Source organism: Arvicanthis niloticus, chromosome 8, assembly GCF_011762505.2.
Source record: "Arvicanthis niloticus isolate mArvNil1 chromosome 8, mArvNil1.pat.X, whole genome shotgun sequence".
NCBI classification, from domain to species: Eukaryota; Metazoa; Chordata; class Mammalia; order Rodentia; family Muridae; genus Arvicanthis; species Arvicanthis niloticus.
The window spans coordinates 74,185,803-74,210,065 of record NC_047665.1 but is presented as its reverse complement, the minus strand read 5'-3'; the positions used below and the strand labels follow the sequence as shown (position 1 = coordinate 74,210,065).

Genomic DNA, 24,263 nt, shown 5'->3' with positions numbered 1-24,263 from the left:
GTAAAGCCAGAGAAGCCCCTGCTGATAGGGGCCTCCCCAGAAAGGCTGATGACTCAGGAGGACACAAGGTGTTTGCTCTCCTTGGCCCTCAGTCTCTGGAATAAACTTCTGTAAGGCAATATTGTTGCACGAGCTTGATTTTAAAGTTTTGATTCTAACTCAGTCATGGTTACAGGCTATCAGCTCTAGTGAGGTAGGATGCTCTGGGTCTCACTAGCCATTATCTCTGACATCTGTGTGGGTCACACCTCTGAAGACTGGTGGCTCCTTAGGATGTGTGATGATTCTGATCTTTCCAGTGAGTATTACCGCAGAACGCTTTTCTTTCTTTCAAGAGCTAAATAAACAAAAGCACCACCAAGGCAGGCGGCTGCTGCTGCTGCTGCTGCTGCTGCCGCTGCTGCTGCTGCTTGTGGGGTCAAGACCCTGAGGCTGAGGGAAGGTGAGCCCTGTCTTTCTCAGCAGTGTGGTTATTTGAGGGACCAGATATTAGAATTTCTGGGGATCTAAGATGCCTCCCCTAGAGCTCCTCCAGTAGAGTGTATTTGCACACTTGATTATTAGTCAATGCTTAGACTGTTTAGCACAGGCAGGTGCTCCCGCAGGACTCCTGGGGAAGACAGCCAGGCTCTGTCCCACAGACGGCAGGCAGGCAGATTCTAGCTTCATCATGTACCTCTTCCTTAATCTCTCCAATCCGTGGTGCTCTGACATGTGAGTACAGACACTTTCTCACCGGTGTTTTGGAAGGTCATGAGAGTTATAACAAAACTTTTAGTAGGCTGCCTACAAACTGCAACATTTTCTTGAAAAGGCAATTCCACCAATGGACAGGCTGAGGGTTGAGCCAGGGGTGCTGTCGTTCATGCCCAAGCCTTTTCCTGCCCTCCCTTCTGATACCACACCCAGCAAGCCTAACTGTTTTTACAAGCAGGCCTCCAGAATGACCACACACTTCCCTGCAGACTGACAGTCAGCATCGTCCTGAGCTTTCTCAGGTCAGGGTTTCAGACTCTGTCCTGTTTATTTTCCTGCCTCTGCATGCACTCCATGTCATCAGGAGTTTGCAGACAGGCTGTCTGGAATAGAATTCAGTGCTCTCAGGCCATCAGATGTACACCAGACCAGTGTACACCAGTGTACAGCGGTCATAGGGTAACGGGTGTATGCCAGTGCAGCTCTGTTTAACAAGAGGTCTGTTCTACCTAGATCAGTTCATCACTGTTAATGACTAGAAGCTTTAATGAGTCACAGGAGAGTTTTCCTTCTAGACAGACAGGAAGGCAAGCATGTATACCGCAGTGGTCAAGGCCATGGCTTGGTGTTGGATGCTGCTATCACAGCTCAGGTATGTCATGAACTAGCCAAGTAGCTTTGGAGAAGATAATTAAGCATTGTGAGCCTATGTGTCTTTGTCAGAAAGGGTGTGTGTGTGTGTGTGTGTGTGTGTGTGTGTGTGTGTGTGTGTGTGACACAATCTACATTATGGGGTTGAGACCTACAGAAGTAATGTCAGCATATCATTTCTTATTACACAGAATCACCCTGATAACTTCATCACTGTGAGAAAGCACATAGATAGAATAGATTATTCTAAGCCAAATCTACTGTACTGGTTTCTAACTTCAAAGCATGCCCTTTTACTTTGGTTATGGTACCAGCTTAGCCTGGAGTTTTGTCTGAAAGTGGCACTACTAAGCCAGAGGTAAACTCAGGGTTTTCAAGGATTTAAGTGGGGGGTGGTCAGATCTTACTAGAGAACTTCCAGGCCACAGTGCTGAGTCTACAGAATGAGTATGGCAGCACCTTGTACCCTGGGCAGGCACGCTTGTGTCTTCCCTGAGTGGAGACATGAGAGTGTACAGAGCACAGCTTAGCTCCTAACACGGCCTAGCATCCCATCAGTGTGCATGAGCTGCCCGGGGCTCAGAGCTACAGCTTTGTGACGATGAGAACAGAGTGACGATCTAGGACACTTGGGACTCTGAACCTCAACAAAATGCAAAAGCTAAAGAAGGAAAACTAAGAAAAAGATCACTACAAATGTTCTCTGAAGCATGAAAAAGATCACTACAAATGTTCTCTGAAGCATGCACAGCTCAGTGGTTTCTGAGCACCACGAAGAGTGGGAGCTTCTCAAGCCACCTGAAGAAAGAAGGTCAGGTTTTTTTTTTTTTTTTCTTTTATACGTTTCAAGCAAATCTCATCTGAAATTTTGTAAACTGTAAAGAAAATGGGTCCAGTGAGATGACTCAGTGGGTAAAGGTTCTTCCAAGCTTGAAACACAGGTAGTGGAAGAAGAGCTCCAATCCCCGCAAGCTCTGCTCTGACCTTCACAGGTGTACAGTGCACACACATGCACATGCATATATATGTACAAATGTGTGTCACACACACAGAGAACATCTCTGACCTTCACAGGTGCACAGTGTGCACACATGCACGTGCATATGTATGTACAAATGTGTGTCACACACACAGAGAACATCTCTGACCTTCACAGGTGCACAGTGTGCACACATGCACGTGCATATGTATGTACAAATGTGTGTCACACACACAGAGAACATCTCTGACCTTCACAGGTGCACAGTGTGCACACATGCACGTGCATATGTATGTACAAATGTGTGTCACACACACAGAGAACATCTCTGACCTTCACAGGTGCACAGTGCACACATGCACGTGCATATGTATGCACAAATGTGTGTCATACACACACAGAGAACATCTCTGACCTTCACAGGTGCACAGTGCACACATGCACGTGCATATGTATGCACAAATGTGTGTCATACACACACAGAGAACATCTCTGACCTTCACAGGTGCACAGTGCACACATGCACGTGCATATGTATGCACAAATGTGTGTCATACACACAGTGAGAACATTTTTTTAAAATAAAGAAAAATGTCACAGCAATAGCTAGATGCAACGGTTTCTCAAATGCTTAGTCTCAACTTCTGTAACATCTCTTGGAGAAAGCAGGGCAGGAGTCTGGCGGGGTGAAGCCAGGCTTTGGCTGGCACGTGGAGAAGCCCTACCTGAAACTCTTCCATTGGCATAAAACAGATTTTCAAATAGCTGCACACTTGAGCTATATCCAAGTGGCCACCCAGGGGAAATACATTTTCTAGATCACACTCGGGTAAAATATCGGTAGCCTCTACTGAAGAATCTGATTAAAACATAGAAACCCTGCTAAGTTTTCTTATAGTGTTTCAAGTAATTCTTATGATGTAAGAAATCATATTTTGTTCTTTAAATTTTTTTAAAGTTATTTATTTTTATGTATACTGGTGTTTTCCTTATATGTATGCCTGTATGGGTGTTGGATATCCTGGAATGCGTTCCAGACAGTTGTAAACTACATATGGGTGCTGGGAATTGAACCTGGGTCCCCTGAAAGACCAGCCAGTGCTCCTAACCTCTGAGCCATCTGTCCAGCTCTCATAATTTGTTCTTTATGATGCTTTAAGGAGCGTTTTCCATGGAATAAGTTATCAGGAAGGGTAGTCCTAGTTTTACTCAGTATTTCTGAATTTATATTAGTTACTGGGTTAAATGTATTCATGCTTCATATTAGAGAAGTTGAAGAATAAGCTTGTGCCCCCTGAACTGGCCTCATCTGGTGTCTACAGATAAGTGTCCACACACTGTCTTCTCGTCATGAAAATTCACTTCCTGACTGAGATGGCTTCTGATCACCAGGCAGAATTTCTCCATTAAGTGTCAATGTTTTGTTTCAAGACAGTATTTGATCTTTGGAATAAGCTACACATTCCAATTTTGTACCATTAGGAGAGCTGAAAAATGCTGGGATAAACCTACAGCATATATCTTGATCCAAGTTTTTCTTATTTTTGTTGAACAGTATACTGTGTAGGCTGTAAGAGATAAGCTCTAATTTCCAGAAACATAAATAAATAAATAAATAAATGAAAATAGATCAAAGTTTTTTTTTTTTTTTTTTTTTTTTTTTTTTAAGAATCCTGGATCGAGCACTTTCAAGGAACAGCTTTGATGTATTTATCACTGAGGGTTGATTCAATGATTGATTCAGTAAAACTTCCAGAAATGCAGTTCCAAAAGACACCAAGTGGCCAGCACTCACAGAGCCACCGGGCAACACCAGTGCTTCCTAATGGGTGTGTGTGTGACACACCCATTAGGAAGTCAGAGGTCAACAACAGCCAGCACCAAGCTCTCAATCCCTTGGCCGATAGCTTTGTCACTAAAATTACTTAAATCATAAAGAATGTATCAGATTTTAATCAAAAGACTAGACTTTACAGTGTGATATGGGATTGCTAAGTTTTCATTATACATTTTTGTCATTAAATCTAGAAAGCAATGTAAAACTAGTGTGGAATAGGAAGGTGACAATTCTGGGAAATGCACTTTTTTTTTTTTTTTTTTTTGAATTCTCATTTATGCTACAACTCTGTTCTTTCCTTGTGCTACCTTGGCTGGCTGAGTTCACACCCTGAGTTTAAGTTCCTTCCCTTTCCTTTCTTTTCTCATGTAAAGCTATCTTTACTTACGTTCTATTCAGATAGAAAAATGGAGTTTTCTTTATTATATACTTTAGAGATTAGACACGAATAAAATATCATTTAAATGAAAAAGCATCAGGAACTTCTGACACACATGGAACCTGCGATGACAGATTTATCATCAGCAGAGATGTCCTGGTGGCCCAGGGCACAGAAGAAAAATGTGTACTTACCACTGTGAATCCGTAAGTGCTCTTTCAGGTGGTGTTTGTACTTGAAGGCTTTCCCACATTCAGTGCACTTGAATTTACGGTTACCCCCAGACTGTGTCACATGTCTCTGCAAGAAAAAATTGGCATTTTATGTCTGACATTCCAGGTGAACTGGATGTTTGTCTGTTACAGGTCTGCCACTGTAGCAGTCATAAATAGAGGACACTTAGCGAGAGCAGAAGCAGAGACACACATTTTATTAGATCTAGGACGGTCTTGTCTGCACCCTAGATTACAGAAGAAGAAGGCAAGCGCTCTAAAGCACTCTGTTAGTTACTAGGGCGAGGACCCACCGCAGTAAGATGGAGAGCTCTTGTACGTTTCTTGTTTCTAAACCATACTTCAGTTGTGTCAGTTGTGTGTGCTCCCTGCTGTTAGGACTTTGCGCTACTGCTTCTTGTGTCCTTACAACCAGGAAAGGGTCTGACATATAACAGAAGTGGAGATACGTGTCGAGCACATCCCTTTGTAAGACATGGAAATGCTCACCCCTTAGCACAGTATAATTTCTAAAGGCCTGGGAGACCACCATTCCATAATGGTTTCTGAGACCTCTCCTTACTCCACCCCCAAGACCTGTCATCCACCTTCCTTACTCCGCCCCACAGCTCCTTTCAGTTCACATCCATGAGGAAAATCATCACAAAAGTGGCCATCACGGTCACTGTGGATTTTAAGAGTTTGTTTTTATGGTATTGCCTCAGCTTTGACATCTGTCTGTTCTTTGACAGGAGTCCTCACTGAGGCAGGAGGGAGGCAGCAGGTGTAGGGTGGGCCTACTTTCAAAAGTCATGTGGGCCTCTCTGTCCCTTAGCCTGCACCAGCCTCTAAAGCAGACGGTGCTCGATGGCACTGTCCCCGGACAGCCTCCTCAGCAAGCTCACGTCCCTGGGAGCTCCTCTCAGGCTAGCGTCTCGCTTTGTTTCCGATTACTTCCCATTCTTGATGGTCTCTAGGACTAACCCATTAGCTTACTGCTGCTGAAAGCCCTGGGCTGCCCCTAGTCCACATTCCCTGTTACCTCTTATTATTGCATTTTGTGAGTGACATCAAAGTCCTGAGCAAACAGGTTGACTGTCTCTTCCTTTTCTGTTGATGTTTTCTAGGAGTTGTCCAGCACTTAGCAAAGGCACTAACTCTCTGTGGGATAAGTGGCCTGCATTAGGCACCTATACAAAGTCCTCACACATTCATCAGGTTATGCTCCTACCCCTGTGACATAAGAAGATGGACACTGCTGACACCCGGGTCTATGCCACAACATCCTTTGAAATGGTTACTTGATTGCTAAAGTCAGTGTCAAATGCATATTAGCTTGCTTGCTGGTAGCTGACAGTCACCAATCAGGACATTATAAAAAAGAAGAATTACTAAAGTTCCTTTAATTTTAATTTTAAATACAAAGCCACCAGTTTAGATGTTACTTACAGTTGAAATAGTCAGTTTATACTTTTACAGAAGGAGCACGGTGATACAGAATTAGAATAAGTCATCAAAGTTGAATCTTCAGGCTAAAAGTTCTCAAACTTAAAGCTTTTGAGGAGGCAGCTCCCCTTACTACTGTAGATAACCACAATAGGTTTTACTAAGTGAACTCTCTGAAAATTAAAAAATTAAAGCTTTTCCCCAATTTTGTTAGAGCTGAAGGGGAAGTGGTTTAACAGTCAATATTTATCTTCCTATACAGACCATGTTAATAGAATATACCCCAGAGCCCACAGACTCTGAGGGATACTTGTTATGGTTTATGCAAGACAATTAAGTTAGGATGGCAAGGCTCACAAGGAAGAGAGCCACCCTCTCATGTCTGTAAGACTGTAGACCCGGCAGCATCCCTGAGTACCCACGTGTCCACCCTCCCGAGGCTCCACCTCCATGTCTGCCCAGCCTGGGAAGGGCAGCCTCCTGCTTCTTTCACTTACTTGCTCTCTTCCTGACTTATGTGATGTCATATGACGTTCAAGCTGGGTTCTGTATGCAAAGGTGTAACTGCACAGGGAGCAGCTGAAGTTGTCCTCGTTCTTCTCATGGCGGTACTTAATGTGTTCTTTCAAAGAGGTAAAGCGCTTGTAGCCTCGATCACAATACGGGCAGGTGAGCAACTGGGAAAATGCATCTGGTGTTCCTGTGGAGAGCAGAGACACTGTGACTGAAAGCATCCAAGGAATATGGTTGCTCACCACTGAATCCCTGGGCCACATGCAAGGGCAGTGCTGCTCTCTTTACACCTGCCTCCAAAGATGAAGTGTGGATGTCACGTCCATGTATGCATGAGAAAATATGACAATAAATACAGGTTAAGTAGCTTAAACACAGTAAGTAAATGATTAATTCGGCATTCAATCATGGCTCTAATCCTCCCATCTCTGAACCATAATTCTTCCCTTCTTTTGTGTGGTTAGCTGGAGAACACAAGTAACTTAGGATCAAGTTACAGCAACAAGTGTACAGCCTGTATGGGGCCCACACAGCTGCACAACTGTGACAATTCCATAGCTTGCTTGGCACTCACTCTTCTCACTGGAAGTTGCTGCCACAAGTGAGTAGTTTCCAAGTGCCCCATAGTCAGGCGTGGCCACATGACTGAGTTCACACCACAAAGCGGGAGGTACATCCGGGAAGTGTAGGAACAGCATGACTGAGAATCCTAACAGGAGTATTTTGCCACTTTATACTACTTCGAGCAGTTTCCCACATTTTATTTATTTTTCAAATAAATTAGTTCATAAGTGATATTTTACTGTAAATATACTTCCTACTTTAAAGTCTTCTTAGAAAATTGGTGATGTACGGTACTTTGGTAACACTTTGGCTGCTTCATCATAGGCACATAGTGCTGTCCTGGAGTTCAAGTCCATACGAACTAACATCTCACTTAAAGACCAGCCTGCAGGTGAGGGATTGAAAACCTGAACTTTAAATGACTAGTCAGGCATGTTGAGATATTTGCAAATCTGTGAGTGAAATCAAACAGCCAGAGCTCCAAATTTCATTTTGGCATCATTAGCTACGACCTCGCAAGCACACTTGATACAGAGAGTTTGGTCATCCTCACACAGACTCTCTTTTTTGGAGCTAGCTATATGTTATGCTTTGCACAGGATGGCGGGACACCAGCAATCTGAACCTTTCCCTTGCCAGAATACCCATCACGCCTTATGGAGTTTATGCGGCTATAGTGCAAGAGGCCGGGTCTGATCTGGCTGTGCACAAGCATGGTCATATCGTGTGGCTCTATTAACCAAACTGCTCTGACCCCAGAGCCAGAGAGCCGTGTGTTCACTGCTTGCAGTGGCTTGTTTTCATGATTAATTCTTGCAGCCAAGAAGCAAACTGTTAATGAGCCGGGAAAATGACAGGCTGGTCATGATATCTGAACAGAAAGTTAGTTTCATAAATCAGTACATTGGATTCTCTTAAATATGAGGTATGAATTTATTCTTTTAGGTCATTCGCAAAAACCAATAAAAAGTAAATGTGAATTTGTTTTCAGAATCATAGAATGAGGAGTTGGGGTGGGTTATTCAAAGCCATGGATGTATGAAAAAGCCTTACTAATTTATAAAAATGTAAGTTAAAAGAGGACTCTAAGTGAAAGTAGCACGCCTGGGTGGTCAATGCTCCCTCAGAAGGCATGCACATTAAATGAGCCATTGTGCTTGGTGCCGATGCACTATTGGTCAGGAAGACCTCAGGAGCTCCCTAGAACACAGGCTACGGCATTATTCTTGGTTGCGGTAAGACCCTAATCCTGAAGAGTCTATACACTTTTGTTTGAAGACATAGAGAAATTAATCTCAAACTATCTGGGAAACTTCCTGCTGGCTACCTTTTACACTACTGGAAGGTACTATGTGGGTCATTAGGGAGGGAAAGGTGTCAATCAACTTACCCCAGGTAGAACCTACTGTTAGGCTATTGACCTGCAGGCTGCATTTTGATGTTAATTTCTGCTCTCCTAAGAGGGGCTGTGGACAAAGAGTGAGTCATGTACTCAGGTGACTTCTTGTGAAACCAATCCTCTATGAATAAAGCAGCCAATCACTGAGCAGGTAGGAGGGATTTCCAGGCTGGATGGGGGAAGAGAGGAAGAGGAGGAGAGAGGGGGCCTTTTTGGATGGGGGTGAGCACATGGACAAGATGTAGTGGTAGAGTCTCCCGGATATCATGGTGGAGCTGCAAGGATCTCCCACTGGAAGATTAGATTTAATAAGGTTTACAAGATTAGGTTTTAGTTGTTGTGTCCAGAGATTGAGCTACTATTGTTCCTAAACTCTGTGTGGTGTTTTTCTTCTCGTGGCGACACAACTGAGTTGGAGAGAGAAAGGTATGGCAGCAAAGCCTGGGTTTGCCTGATGTGTCCCACAAAGGCTGTGGGGGTTTGAAGAACAGAAATGGCGTGGTAGTGACCCACCAGTGGGAACTTAAGAGAGCTGGGTGGTGAGATTCTGGAGCTCTGGAGCTCCAGTCGGTGTTGAGCACTGGAGGGGGAATTTGGATGGCGGCTAAGCCGGGAGCGAGCCAAGTGCCTCTTTGCTAATACCTCCCATAACATGGCATAACTGCTTTGGGATAAGCAATAGCTTTTTGAGGCCTGTTGTGTCTAATTCATGTCTCATTCTGTTAACGTGGTCCAAGGCCTACGGCTGTGGAGGTCCTAGGTGCTAGGTGGGAACCTGTTCCCGCTGTCTTGCTAAATGGTCATACTGTTAAGCTGTCTTCTAAATATTTCTGTTTATTAGGACTCTACCAGCTGAGTTACAGCTCAGTACTCTATTTTCTTTCTTCATAACACCTTTTCTCAATTTCCTCCAAAAAGTTCAAAGCTGATTGTTTGAATATTAAGCTCCATCTATCAACTCACCTGAGAACCCTGAAAAATTAATGTCGTGTTTAAGAAAGTAAAACTCCACAAATCCTTGAAAATTTCAAGTACCTTCTCAGTAGGATGTGACAAGGACTTACTTAAAGGAACATCTGCATGTGATTTGCATTTGATCACTGTTCTTGAGGGGAGTTTGGCAGCCAATTTCTGTTTACGAGGTCTGAACATTTTTCCCTTTCACTGGGAATTCATCCTGGACTAAAGCAGATCCTGAGAAACAACTGTGCTCAAGTTTGTGTGATTTCAGCCAGCCTACCATCTTTTACTTGCTAAAATAATAACAAGGAACAAAGCAAAACAATCAAAGGCCAAACTCATCCTCACTTCTGCCAGCAGCTGCCATCTCAGTGGAAGGTGACCCAGGCCCTGAAGATGCACCTGGCTTGTCACTCTATCTGTGAGTAGCTAACAAATCCATGCTGTACTGATTCTCCTCATGAATGCCATGACAAGGATCTGCTTCTCGTAAGTGTTCCCTTTAGTAGAAATATGCTCCCATAATAGAGTAATAGGAACAGCAATCTTTTACCCTGAGAGCGAGGACCACGTGATAGGCTGTACTCACCGTTTTCGTCATGGCCGCTGGCATCTGGCGTGCCCTGCCGCTGGTCATCCTCGGGCGCTTCGGGGTAGATGACAGCGGTGTCCTGCTGCTGCAGGAACTCTTCCACATTGGGATCATGGTTTTGCTCATTTTCTGCATCTGAGTCGCAGTCATCATCTTTTACTGAGAGAAACACATTCTCTATAAAAAGCTATTTTACCACCGAATTGTTTATCAAGTTTTTCTAAGTAAGAATTCATTTATCTTGATAGAACATATAATCCTTCTTGAATCTGTAAAATGTCCTTTCCTAGTAACTGACTGAGACTGGACCCTGCTAACTCAGACGCTGTCATCTTCTTGATTGAAGGGTGATAAAGTGGCCTTTCTACCTCTTCTGCATAGTAGAACTGACCTTTGTAGGGTGGATCCTGGCCTAAGACGTGAGAACCAATGGTACAGTAGAGCCGTCACTAACGTTTTAGCTTTTTAATCCAGCTGATATGCAGTCACTTAACTTTTCTTGTACACTGGGAATAGTATCATTTAGTCCATGCCAGTCAGCAGCCATTGCTCAGTCTCTCCTGTCCTGAATTGTATTCTTCACTCCTGTTGGTCCCTATGAGATTGGAGTCTTAGTCTAGAGGTACACGGGGATTCTTTGCTGAGGGAAGCCTAACACTTGTGGGTCCAGTTCCTCAATGTCACCTGTGTGTGTTCTCAGTATCTGATGTGCTTTTATTTCACGGGATTCTTTGGGTCCACTCTCTTATACGAAAACGGAAAAAAGGGCACATGCCTTCTCTGTTCATTATTTTACGGAGGTACTCTCTAGGTGCCAAAGGAGAAAGTACAAAATTAACCAACGTGACATAAAAACAAAGCATGTCTCCCAGGCTTCCCTCTTTCTGTGAATTTCTGTGAGGCGTGAAACATGTGACTTGAAGTATGTGGGGTCTAACCTGAAGGCTGAAACCAACTATGTAACAGTACAGATGGAGGAAGTGGGAGACATTTTCTTGTGATGTCCTCATGAACCATACCCCTGACCACAAGCCAGGAGGTAGTGGCTAGAGGGGACAATGCACTGTCAAACATCATTAGGGCATCGCTAGCTGGGATTTCTGAAGAGCTAAGGGAGTTCATGGCAGTGGCACCGAGTCTTGTGCAGTACACATCTAGTACACTCATGAGGGGAATTTAGCTTTTATGGTTTTTTTTTGTTTGTTTGTTTGTTTTTTTGTTTTTTTGTTTTTTTATTTTTTTGGTTTTTTGAGACAGGGTTTCTCTGTGTAGTCCTGGCTGCCCTGGAACTCACTCTGTAGACCAGGCTGGCCTTGAACTCAGAAATCCGCCTGCCTCTACCTCCCAAGTGCTGGGATTAAAGGCGTGAGCCACCACCGCCCGGCTTTTAGCTTTTATGTTATCTTACAGATTATATATAGTTAGGTTTGCCAAGATAGTTACACCCATTTTTTCAAATAGTTGTGAAAATTTCAATTTATAGATCTTTATTTTATAAAGTGGTTATCCAAGTAACAAAACTACATATATAGCATGTGCGTGTGTGAACGTGCGTGCGCACACACACACACACACACACACACACACACACACACACACTCAACAGAATTACTCAGTCCATACCTTACACTTCAAGAGGGTCTGTATGGTCTAGTAGTAGTACACTGAGTCTATAGCCACTCACCTGGTGACAGAGGTCTTTATGACTTAGAAAAGGGATATCAATCGTTTACATAATTTTAATCTTGGCTCCTTGATCCATTAATCTACACAAAATATATTTATTATACACCTTTAACTTATAATTTATTTTTTATACATTTTCAATTAAAGACTTTTTCATAAATCCCTTAATATGTGTACAGACACAATTTGGGCTGAGGGACTTACTGGAGACTGCCTCTACAGACTGAATGTGTCATCCACGATTGGCTTTGCTAAGTTAGGCTACTAAGAAGAAATTTCCTAGAACTTGGGTGAAATAAAGTATTGATCAAAGTATAGTACATGCAGAAAGGCAAAAGTATTATTAAATGTACAGGCAAACTTCTGAAATGAATTATATTTCAATTTCACCAACCAAAAATGTCCTCTATGTCAATAGCAAGAAACGGGCTCAAAATGGGCCCCGCAGCCTGTTGGGGATAAGAACTAGTCAGGTCTTCTGGTGTCACAGAAAGTTAGTGAGCAGTTCTAATACAGGACACAGATTCAGTTGTTAGTTTGTGATAAAATATTAAAATAACTTGTTAGCAAATAAATGTATCTTATGATGGTGCACTCTCTAGAAGCTGCATAAAAAATTAACACAGTTCAAACAAACAAACAAATAAACAACCCACCAGAGTTATTTCACCTTATTTGAGAATAAGGTGATCTGGTACTCAACACATCTGGAAACACAGTATGGCAAATAACATCACAGGTGTGGTGGTGCATGACTGATTCCACCAGAAGGAGGCTGAGGCAGGAGGATTATCATGAGTTTTAGGCTACCTTAGGCACCCAAGTGAGACCCTCTTTCAAAAACCCCAAGAAACATAAACGGACAGGTGTGAAGAGGTGGGAGAGAGGGGAGGGGAGGGAGGAAGAGGGCAAGGACTGCAGGGACTCCTCAGGCCAAAGAGGGAGGGGCCATGCTAATCCCAGCTCAGCACTGAACCCAGCCTGCACCAGGGATCAAGGCACTCTAATGTTACCAGAAAGTAACATTAACTATTACATCAAGTAACTACGACTGTTTCATCTGTTTTATTCTCATTTATAGTAATATTTTTTCCCTTTGCGTTTCCCTTAGGTGAGATGGAACTCAGTACTGGTAGTCAAGGTACAGAATTATAGGACTCTGGGCACAGATTAAAGATACCAGACATTAAAAGGTTTATCTAGCCCTCAGAATGAAGCTTTCAGAATTTATTTAGAGGCATGTCTAATACATTTGTCTTGTGATCAACCCTTAACTAGTGATGAGTAAACAATAAGTCTACTTTTAGCTTTAATGTTTTTCTTGCAGTTGAAATTAAAGAGAAATTTCAACTTTACCTGTGTATGTATTTATATATGCACATAGCCCCAAATATAACCCATTGTTTTTATGAGGTGACTTGTGTGCGTGTTTTCAGGGCTGACCATTTGTCATAGAACAACCAGTGCATATTTCCTCATGCGCTGTTATGTTAGCACACAACTTCATTCAGTACACAGAAGTCAAGGATGCTACAAACTACTTAGGCTTTAATATAAAATCCAAAATCCGAAACGCTCATTAGTAAGTTTGGAATCTATAAAACCTGGATGGCATCTAAGTCAAGGCTGCTCTGAGGACTCAGTGTTGTGCCTGGCACATGGGGCATGTCGTTACTGTGTGTGAGGACGCAGTGTTGTGCCTGGCACATGGGGCATGTCATTACTGTGTGTGAGCTATTCTTGTTAAGGCAGCACTCACCAGATGAACATCCTAACTCTACAGTTGACATCCTTCTCAATAAAAACTTGACAATTAAGATGCAACAGCTTTCCCAAAGCCTTATGGGAAAGCATCCCTGCTAGCATAGGTGACTTGACATTAGGTGTCCGTATGACACTTGAGGCTGCTCACACCAAATTTTCCCTGTGTTCATGGATTTACCATGCTTGATTTCAGGCTGACATGAGCATTTGGTGTTTATCCATCTATTTCAAGTGTTTAAAGTGTACATGATAAAAAGGCCAATTTTGAAGCAAATTTCCCATGAGTCTGTATGTAAATGTTAGAGTGATGGACAAACTCCTCCGCATTCAGTGATAATTTCGTTTTCCCTTAGGTGAGTCAGAACTCAGCACTGGTTGTCAGGGTGCAGAATTACAGAACTATCAACACAAACTGAAGGGAACAGATATTAAACACAAAAACTAAAAAATTTAGTTCTGAGTATAAAGCTTTTTCCTCTGCAGAAACCTTTGCCTTCTATTTTTGAAGCTCTGTGAATGATTACCTATCTAAACATCAAGGAGATGCTTGGCTAATAGTTCTCTTAATATATAAACAGCTAAAGGAAGTCAGATGTAGAAGGGACCTGAGATCATTCTGAATGGATTACAGTGCACTCTGCACAGTGCCTCTGTCATGTAACTTTCTTTCTGTTCACTATGTAGCCCTGGCTGGCCTTGAATTGTCTTTGGAGATCTAGTGCTGGGATTAAAGTACCCCACCATGCCTGTCATCAGGCTACCTGTTCTACAGCGACACTCCGTTTAAGTCCCCAGAGCTCCACTGCCACCCTTCCCCTTAGACCCGCATTCACTGGAATGTATTACAAGTTTACTCACTCCTGACTCTACTCATGTTTCTGGGAGACCCTGTACACAAGATGGAAGGAGACCCTGTACACAAGATGGAAGAAGACCCTGTACACAAGATGGAAGAAGACCCTGTACACAAGACGGAAGGAACAGCAAGGCCCATTTTGGAGCCTCTAGGGCTGCAGTTTTTAATTCACGGATCACAACCTCTTTGGGGCAAATGACCCTTTCACAGCGGTTATCTGATACCATCAGAAAACATAGATATTTATATTATGATTCATAATAATATCAAATTACAGTTATGAAGTAGCAACAAAAATAATTTTATAGTTTGGGGTCACCACAGCATGAAGAACTGTATTAAAGGGTTGCAGTGTTAGGAAGGTTGAGAGCCACTGTAGAGGGACCTTCTTTTAGCCAGAGGGGCCTGGCATTTTGGCAGCTACTCTGGCTAACACTCTGCTTTCTACCCATGATTTTTTGAGGGGAGGAAATCTACATGTTAGTATTTCAAACTGAAAGAATTGTTTACAGTGAAGAACAAACTGTAAGACAAAGCATCGTGAGTGTCAGCTATGGATGTATGGTTTGATAGAGTATTAGAAGACAGAATGACCTAACTCTGGTGGAATAGTATTAATCAGTCACCAAAGTTATCATTAAAGGCAATATACAGCCTTTTTTCGTGTTCACTAGCATTAATGTTTTACTCAAAACAAAGGCTTTAAATATTTCATATTACATTATTATTTTAATAATACTAAATGTCAAGTTTAATTATCCTATATAATCTTTAGGATTGCATGACAAATATTTGACAAAAAGCATACCTGAATATATTATTCATGCAAGTTACACATGGTCAAGGTGAGGGACAAACAAAAGCAGCTATTGGCACAACTCACCCACCGGATACTGCATCACTAATTAATTACTTGGAATTCAAAGATTTACTTTCTGTGTGAGGGAAATGACAACTGCGGAGTGATCATGGAAGAACACAGGAAGAACTCCTGTGCCAGTCACTTCCAAGCCAAATATGCATTTCAAAGTCAACAAACCTTAACACACACACACACACACACACACACACACACACACACACACACACACGAGATAAAAATGAGAAACTTGAAATAACATATTAGGAATATCAACCTTGAGGCTGAGATTACATTTCATGTGTGTGTATGAAATTTTGTGGAAAGTACATATTAATATTTAGTTCATTGGTTTGGTTTGCATCCTAATGGTCCTGCCTAGCTTACAGGCCATGGGGAAATGTTTGATGCTAACACGTGTAAGAGATGATTGAAGGTTCCCACTCTTTTGCTTCTTAATTCTGGTCTGAATCCATTACATTGGGATGGCCCAAGTCTTAGGAATAAGTACTCTTGGCCCCCTAAGAACAAGTCTCCTTGCTTACTGAAACTGATTTTCATTTTCGTCCGCACTCAAGAGTTCGCAAGACTCTTGTTTTCTGTGACATGCTCACTCAACTCATCAACATTCACAATTGCCATCTATCTTGTAGACCACCCAAGACAATGCTTATTTTCTGTCTTCTGCTTTCTGTGGACATATAACTCAAAGCACAACAGCTGCTAACAAGTTGGTTCAAGGTGGTCACAAGTTCTGCACTTTTCTAACCAATTAAAAACATCACAAACGTTTCAAGTGTCACCTGAAGACTTTAGAGTATTCATACATTATACTCATCACATGTATAGAATGGAAAATCTGTATCATATAAACCTGTAATTTTATATTACATTTAAATAATACTACCATCCAGTTTTTCTGTGGTGTCTTGTATGCTGAAAGTCTTAACCATTTAAGGAGGGCAAGAAAAAAGATGAGGAAATACACTAAATTCAGGATGCACAAATGCAAAAGCTAATGTCACAAAAGACCTCCATCAAAGGCACGTAGTGAGCCTACCCATGCATCCCATACCACCTCCCTGAGCTTCTGGCCCCAGGACTCCTTGCCCTTCCTTCTCTGACCAAAGCAAAGAACATGGGAAGGCAGATGCACATTCACAAATATTTTCACTTAAAATATGAAAAGGAAACCAAATTCAGATTATAGTTATTTTTAATTTTTTCTTTTAAAAATGGACAGTGTGCTTTCTTTAAAAAAATAAAATTAGTCAGATTCCTCTGTCATGATATCTCAAACAAAAATCAGGCCAGTTTCAGATATAATTCTGAAAATATACTTGTTTTAGAATTACAGGTTTAGTACACTTTACCTAGACTGCTCTTGTCCCAGAGATCATTTAAATTTTAGAATTTTCAATACTGATGTAAATAAATGAGATAGCTTTGGGACAGAACCAAATCTAAATATGAAAAGTTTGTTCCATATACACCTATACACAGGACCCTAAGACAATTTATACAATATTCTTAGAGGACAGTTGTGCTGTGACCAGCTCTGAGACCGGCTGAGCTTCCTTAGTGGTAGTCTGTCATCACACAGTCCGTTTCAGATTTTGCATTTCTTCCATGGGGAATGCTCTACACTGGGAGGCTGGGAGGCTCAGGAGAATAGCTTTACTTATAGGTGGGCCCAGTAGTAGAAGGAATAGTAGAGATTCCTTCATTTCTTTTCCAGACCACAAATGTCTGGGCTCTAAGCACTGTGAGATGCTTTACAAACTCCTGTCTATTAATCTCAGCAGCCATTGTATAAGTTAAAAAGCAAAGCAAATGATCCTGGTCAAACTAATGCCTTGCTAGACACACAGGAACTTGGGAGCAGAGCTGAATGTAGGCTGGCTGTCACACTCTGCGAGAAGCAGGACAGAGCCACACCCTGTTCTCTCTCTCTCTCTCTCTCTCTCTCTCTCTCTCACACACACACACACACACACACACACACACACACACACACACGCACACACACACGCGCACACACAGACACGCACACGCACACACACACGCGTGCACACACACACACACACACACACACACGCATACAAAGAGCACTACAGCTTTTCCTTTTACTCTGTTCAATATCATATCGACTGACAAATTATAATAAATAGAGATTTGTTTTTCTCACATGCCACCTCTGTATTCAGAGTGAGCCAATTATAATATCTGATGTGGAATAGAGTCAATATGAAGATATTATAAATGTCTACATTGGGGCAGGAAGAAATTCTGCTTCCTATATTCAAGTTCATGTTAATTATAATAATTTAGGAATGTGCATTCAGATACAGAGTTAAACGGTGAACTACTTTTTAATTGGAACAGAGTATGTATCCTAATTATAATCAGAATATTCACTAAATTATATTAAACAGCAGTTATTTGTACCCCAATCAAATTCCCCTGAAGATGTCAGTCAAAAATCCGGATTTTGATTTCTCTTGAGGTTGACTGTTGAGAGAAGGTGCAGTGTCTGCACCCTTGGGTGCCCGTGAGAACACTCCCCTAAGCCTGGGGGTTGCATGGCAGGTGGGGCGCCTGTGAGAACATCCCTCTAAGCCTTGGGGCTGTATGCCAGGCAGGTCTCAGCAGTCCTTTCTTCTCCGAGTCTGTCCTCTCCTCTGCACACTGTAGCCTTGGTCTTGACCCCATAGCAATCCTCCTGCTTCAGCCTTGTGAGTGTTGGTATTATAGGTGTGGCTCACTATGCATGGCCAGCAGATTTTCTTTATTAACCTTTACACTAGTACTTAAAAATAATCATTATATAAAAAGCAATTACAATATATTCACTTTTCAAGTAAATATGGAAATGCTGTCTGAAGTAGATGATTATGAGAAAGAGTTCTTCATTTGTACTTGCTGCTGGCAAAATGACAATTAGGATTTATAGAATCAAAGTATAGGCATCATGTTTGTTAGTCTGTAAACCACCAAGTATCCTTCCCTCCTTCCTTCTTTTTCTTGGCTTTCTTCCTCTTTTAATGTACCTACTTCAAACATTAGGATAATATACCAACTCTGTAATTAAAAAAATGGTCATAGTTACTTTATTGTACTTCTGTTCTTTGTTTTTCTTCAACTGAAAAGCAAAACAGTTACTACTTGCTAATATGAACATTAATGTTAATGCTAATATTAGCTTTTGAATATTACTGACTTTTCTATTTTTAGTTATTACATTAATTAAAGTCTATTTGCAATTCAATTAGGTAATTTCTTCATTTATTCTCCTTCATTGCTACTTGGTGTGAAAACCTAGGCTCTTTCAATGATTATTTCAAATCCTTTAGGGCCTAGTTCCAGAGTTTTACTTCTTATTACTCATGGTTTTATTCCTGGCACTTCATTTAAAGTGTTTATTTTTACCAGACAAGAGTAACAGAGTCACCATGTTTGGGTGTGAATGCATATATGCACATGTGTGAGTGGAAGCCAGAGGTCTACATGGGTGTGTCTTCCTCCATCCCTCCCTTGTTTTGTTTTAAAGACAAACCTTTTTTTTTTTTTTTTTTTTTTTTTTTTTGAGACAGGGTCTTTCACAGAATCTGAGCTCCTTGTTTACCTATACTGACTCCCAGGGAGCTGCAGGGATCTTCTTGTCTCTGCCTTCTCAGTGGTGGGATTCCAGGTGCATACTTTTTTATTTTTTTTCAAACCTGGGTTCTGGGCATCCAAGCTCAGGACATCAGGCTTGGAGGCAGGCACTTTACTGACTCTGCCATCTCCCTGCCAGGAACAGGTGCCCTATGGTACTTCATATCCGCTTAGTTTGGTGTTCTCCCACAACTCTCTGTCTCCCTTCCAACTCCCTCCCGCACCATGTATTTCACCCTCTACTATATTTCATATGTGGGCTATTACCTCCTCCCTTCATGGCTTCTCCTAGTTCCTGGGTCTGTATGACAGAAAGCATGTGAAATCTGTCTTTCTGAATAGGGCGTGCGTATCTTAATATGGTGTTTAGTACCCATTTCCTGAAAACTCCATTTTCTTTATGGATGAATGTGTACATATACCATATTTTTATTTTCCATTTAATCTGTTGAAGGACATCTAGGCTGACTCCATTTCTTTGCTTATTGTGACAGTGCATGCTGGCTTACAGTGTGAGTTTACAGTGCATGCTGGTTTACAGTGTGAGTTTACAGTGCATGCTGGTTTACAGTGTGAGTTTACAGTGCATGCTGGTTTACAGTGTGAGTTTACAGTGCATGCTGGTTTACAGTGTGAGTTTACAGTGCATGCTGGCTTACAGTGTGAGTTTACAGTGCATGCTGGCTTACAGTGTGAGTTTACAGTGCATGCTGGCTTACAGTGTGAGTTTACAGTGCATGCTGGCTTACAGTGTGAGTTTACAGTGCATGCTGGTTTACAGTGTGAGTTTACAGTGCATGCTGGTTTACAGTGTGAGTTTACAGTGCATGCTGGCTTACAGTGTGAGTTTACAGTGCATGCTGGCTTACAGTGTGAGTTTACAGTGCATGCTGGCTTACAGTGTGAGTTTACAGTGCATGCTGGCTTACAGTGTGAGTTTACAGTGCATGCTGGCTTACAGTGTGAGTTTACGGTATATGCTGGCTTACAGTGTGAGCTGACAGTGCAGTGCTGGCTAACAGTGAGCATTAATTGTTGACTGCAGAAGAGATTCCCAGCAATATTCTCTTTCCTGTTTTCTGCAGGCTTAGCCCAAGGGCAGACTCACAGGGACAGCAATGGAAAATGTGGTCACCAGTCACCATCCTGGGAGACACATGAGAATTCTCCCTGGGATTCTCACTGGGATAACAAGAGGAATGAGACAATGAAATCTATTTGCATATGGATTTTTTTTAGAAGACAACAATGTTCTTACCTTATGACTGGTTAACCTAAATGTTTGTAAAGTAATGTGATGGGCTGGGGATTTGGCTCAGAGGTACAATCTCTGCTTAATAAACAAAAGGACAAGAAGAGGAAGAGGAGGAAAGGGAACTAGAGAGTATTCCTGAGGCCTTTTATCCAAATTCCAAAGTGAATAAATAATCAAGAGAAACTTCTTAGATTAAGATTTTTCAACTCACTCTGTAGACCAGGCTGGCTTCGAACTCAGAAATCCGCCTGCCTCTGCCTCCCAAGTGCTGGGATTAAAGGTGTGCACCACTACTGCCCAGCAATCAAGAAGTTTTTATTTCATGAATTTATTTATGTCATTCCTGAAATGATGGCAAAAATGAACCAGTTAGTGATGGCCAAGGACTAGTGATGCCGTGGAGAGGAGTGGGGGAGGGGTGGGTGGCTAAAGAGCCTGAGGAGCCTTGACATGGAAGTCAGAGCTCGGTGCCCTGACTGTGAATGCAAGTGTCAGTATTTTAGTTGTGATCTCAATTATAATTTTGCAGGATTGGGAGAAACCCATGTAAAGGGCACTCAGAGTCTCTCTGAATTTTTATAAATTTATAACTTTGTGAAATTTCTACAAATATGTGATTACATCAAAATTAAAGTTCATTACAATAGGTAAAAAATATTGGAAATTTAGAGCCAAAGAGGGAATACTTGCTATTTTAGCCATAAGATAATTCCTGGTAAGGAAAACAAAGATGGCAAACAGTTCATTTAAAAATCTAAAAGGTTTGCTTGTGAATAGATGGCAGAACTTGTCAAAGTCAGAAGTCACTATTTAGTACATGTGCTGAACTCTAAAAGTCACATTCTAAGGTTCATACGCATCTGTCTGTAATCATTTTAGATTGTTCATGGAAACTTTTACAGCCATCTCTGAGGGGCAGTGAAGGACCGGCATCAGCTTTTCCATGCCTAGTCCCAACAATACTGACCTGCTGAGGAAAACCCATGGAGAAAGCAAATGCCAGCAAATTCCTGAACTCAAACTTAAAAGCGTTGAAACTTTAATTGAGAATAATATACTGCTCCCTGTACTTTTCCAGGCTACTCTTCTTTCTGTACTTTGTATCTTCTAGCTTCTAAGAGTATGCCAATTTATATAATATGCCAATAATACGTACAGGTTGAAAACGCATAATTTAAAACTGCAAAAGTAAGTTTTGGCTGTTAGGGCATTTTGGGCTTTACGGTTTGGCTTAGATACGCCCACCTTCTTCCTTTTATACTAGTATGTCAAGACCTGAAGAAGTGACAGATATGAAACACTTGATATGGATACTCAAGCTGTGTAACCCACTGGAAAAGCCTCAGCAACTGTAGTTCATGATGTCCATGAGGACCTGCTAACAGGGACACAGAGGAAATACAAAGCAAGGTTCAACTGGGATGAAGAAGGCACAAACTAGTCCATGTTTCCTGTCACATGTTGCTGCTGACAGCTGGGAGACTGACAGAGCAGGCAGCTGTGGATGCTGGGAGGTTAAGCCCAGCAGGCATTCTGGAGATGACACCAAAGCATCACGGTCTGAGTCCTTTTGCACTGGCACCCCCAGCAACTGTGGTAGCCTATGGCTTGGCTGAGATGCTCCAGTTTAGTTTTATGGACCAAAAAGGGGCTGAAAGAAGAAAAAAAAATATCAATTTCTCTTTCAGGTTCTTTTGTTCGAGCCCTGCAGTGGTTTCTAGGTAGAGACAATGATGCTGGTGGTCAAGGCACCTGCAAACTGGCAGTAAGGGGAGCTGCTGCCGGACTGAACAGCAGGAGTCCTCTGCATTTTCCCCTAAGTACAGCTGCAGGACTGTAGCAGCCGAGGAGTAAGTAAAGTCCCAAACCTTTGATTTGATGACTGACAAGGGGAATTTCCAGGGAACCACAAATTCTGGTGCGTTGCTGACAATGGAAATGCTCAGGAAAGTGACCTGTTAAGGTTGTTAGCCAGCTCCTGGCTCTCTACCCAAACTGTTCATGTCTGAATCTGACCACAGAGCTGACGCACAAACAGTGCAGGTCACTCTCCACATTCCACACTGACACTGGGTGGTAGGCACAGGACAGATCCAAATAGGACTGTGACTCATTAGAAAACCAGAGCCTCAGAAAACAGCTCTTTGCTTACAGCCTACATACAACTGGGTATACTGCCTGCTAAATCCCAAGTCTAAAAATATAAAATAAAATTTAAAAAAGACCAGAAATCTCACCCTACTGCAAAAGCTCAGGAAGCTGAGGATTCAGTCCAGAATTATCTGGAGTATGACAAACCAGCAATATCTCAACCTTCAAGGGAAACTACAGTAGTGATGCAGAGGCTGGGATCTCACTTACACATTTTAAGGCACCGAGTATGAAAATGCTTTAAAAAAAATAAGGAATTCTTTTGTAGGAGATCGATGGAGACAGAGTTCAGTGGACAGAAGATTTGAACTAAGAACTGTTTGGAAAGGCTAAATGGAAGGCTTTAGAGTTAGCTGTCTTTAGTAAAGAAAATAGTGAATCAAAACAATTATCATAGCCATGGAAGAATTGCAGAAATTCATGCCACCATCGAGTGTTTGAAAGATGTGGTTCCCACCACATCTCCCTTTAACTCTCCTATCTGGTCAGTGCAGGCCACAGATGGATTGTGGAGAATGACAGGTGACTATTGAAAACTCAGTCAGGTAGTGACTCTGGTTGCAGCTGCTGTGCCAGATGTGGTGTCTTAAGAAAATTAACACATCTTCTGGCACACAGCTATTGATCTAGCCACTACCTTCTTAGTACGTGTCCATAAGGACCACCAGAAGCAATTTGCTCACTAGGCAAGGCCAGCAGTATAACTACAGTTTTACCTCAAGGATATATTAACTCTCTTGCCTATGTTTTCACTTAGGATCTTCGTTGTCTGTCTCCTCTCACAAGCATCACATTGGTGCACTGCTTTGATAACATAATGCTGACTGGACCAGGTGAGCAGGAGGTAGCAACCACTTTGGACTCATTGGTAACACATATGTGTATCAGAGGATAGGAAATAAATCCAACCAAAATTCAAGGAGTGTCTACCTCAGTGAAGTGCTTAGGAGTCCAGTGGTGTGGGCCTGCAGAGATACTCCTTCCGAAGTGAAGGATAAGTTATTTTGCCTGGCCCCTCCTACCACCAAGAAGGAAGGAAGCACAGTATTTTGTGGTCTATTTGGATCCTGTGGACAGATCTCTCCAAACAGGCAAAGGACACGAAGAACTTGTATCCCTGGTGACTGCTCATCAAAAGGTGACCGCAGCTGAGAAGAAGTACAGAATTGAGTAGATAGGATGGCCTGTTCCGTGGACAATCAGCCTCTGTCCCCAGCCGTCCCTGTCACTGCCCAATGGGCACATGAACGAAGTGGCCATGGTGGCAGAGACAGGGGTTACTGAGTCTTGGGCTCAACAACATGGACTTCCACTCACCAAGGCTGACCTGGCTACAGAGCTGCTGAATGCTAGATCTACCAACAGCAGAGACCAGCACTGAGCCCCAGTTATGGCACTATCGCCCAGGGTGGTGACAGAATGGCTATACTGAACCATGTCCTCTGTGGGAAAGACAATGCTTTGTCCTTGAGAAGATACTTATTCTGGGTTATGGGTTTGTCTTTCCTGCATGTAATGCTTCTGCCAAAACCATCATCTGTGGGCTTACAGAATGCCTTATCTGCTGTCATGGTATTCCACACAGTATTGCTTCTGACCAAGGAACTCATTTCACAGCCAGAGAAGTGTGACAGGGGATCATGGAATCCACTGTCTTACCATGTTCCCCACCATGTGAAGCAGCTGGCCTGATAGAAAGATGGAATGGTCTTTTGAAGACACAGTTACAGTGCCATTAGGTGGCAACAGCCTGAAGGGCTGGAATAGGGTTCTTGAGAAGGAGGTATGTGCTTTCAATCAGCATCTA

At 42.3% G+C, this 24,263-nt stretch overlaps 1 protein-coding gene across 5 annotated transcripts in view; it reads right to left on the bottom strand.

Annotated features, from left to right (window-relative positions):
* The window catches only part of Zeb1 (zinc finger E-box binding homeobox 1), a 172,524-nt gene that overhangs the window by 9,974 nt on the left and 138,287 nt on the right, over positions 1–24,263 (bottom strand). For all 5 annotated transcript variants that reach the window (XM_034509997.2, XM_076939633.1, XM_076939634.1 and 2 more), the window contains 3 exons: positions 10,226–10,387; positions 6,698–6,900; positions 4,737–4,842 (listed from right to left, as the gene is read on the bottom strand). In XM_034509997.2, the coding sequence (XP_034365888.1) occupies positions 4,737–4,842; positions 6,698–6,900; positions 10,226–10,387 (471 nt within the window). The remainder of the gene's footprint in view (positions 1–4,736; positions 4,843–6,697; positions 6,901–10,225; positions 10,388–24,263) is intronic.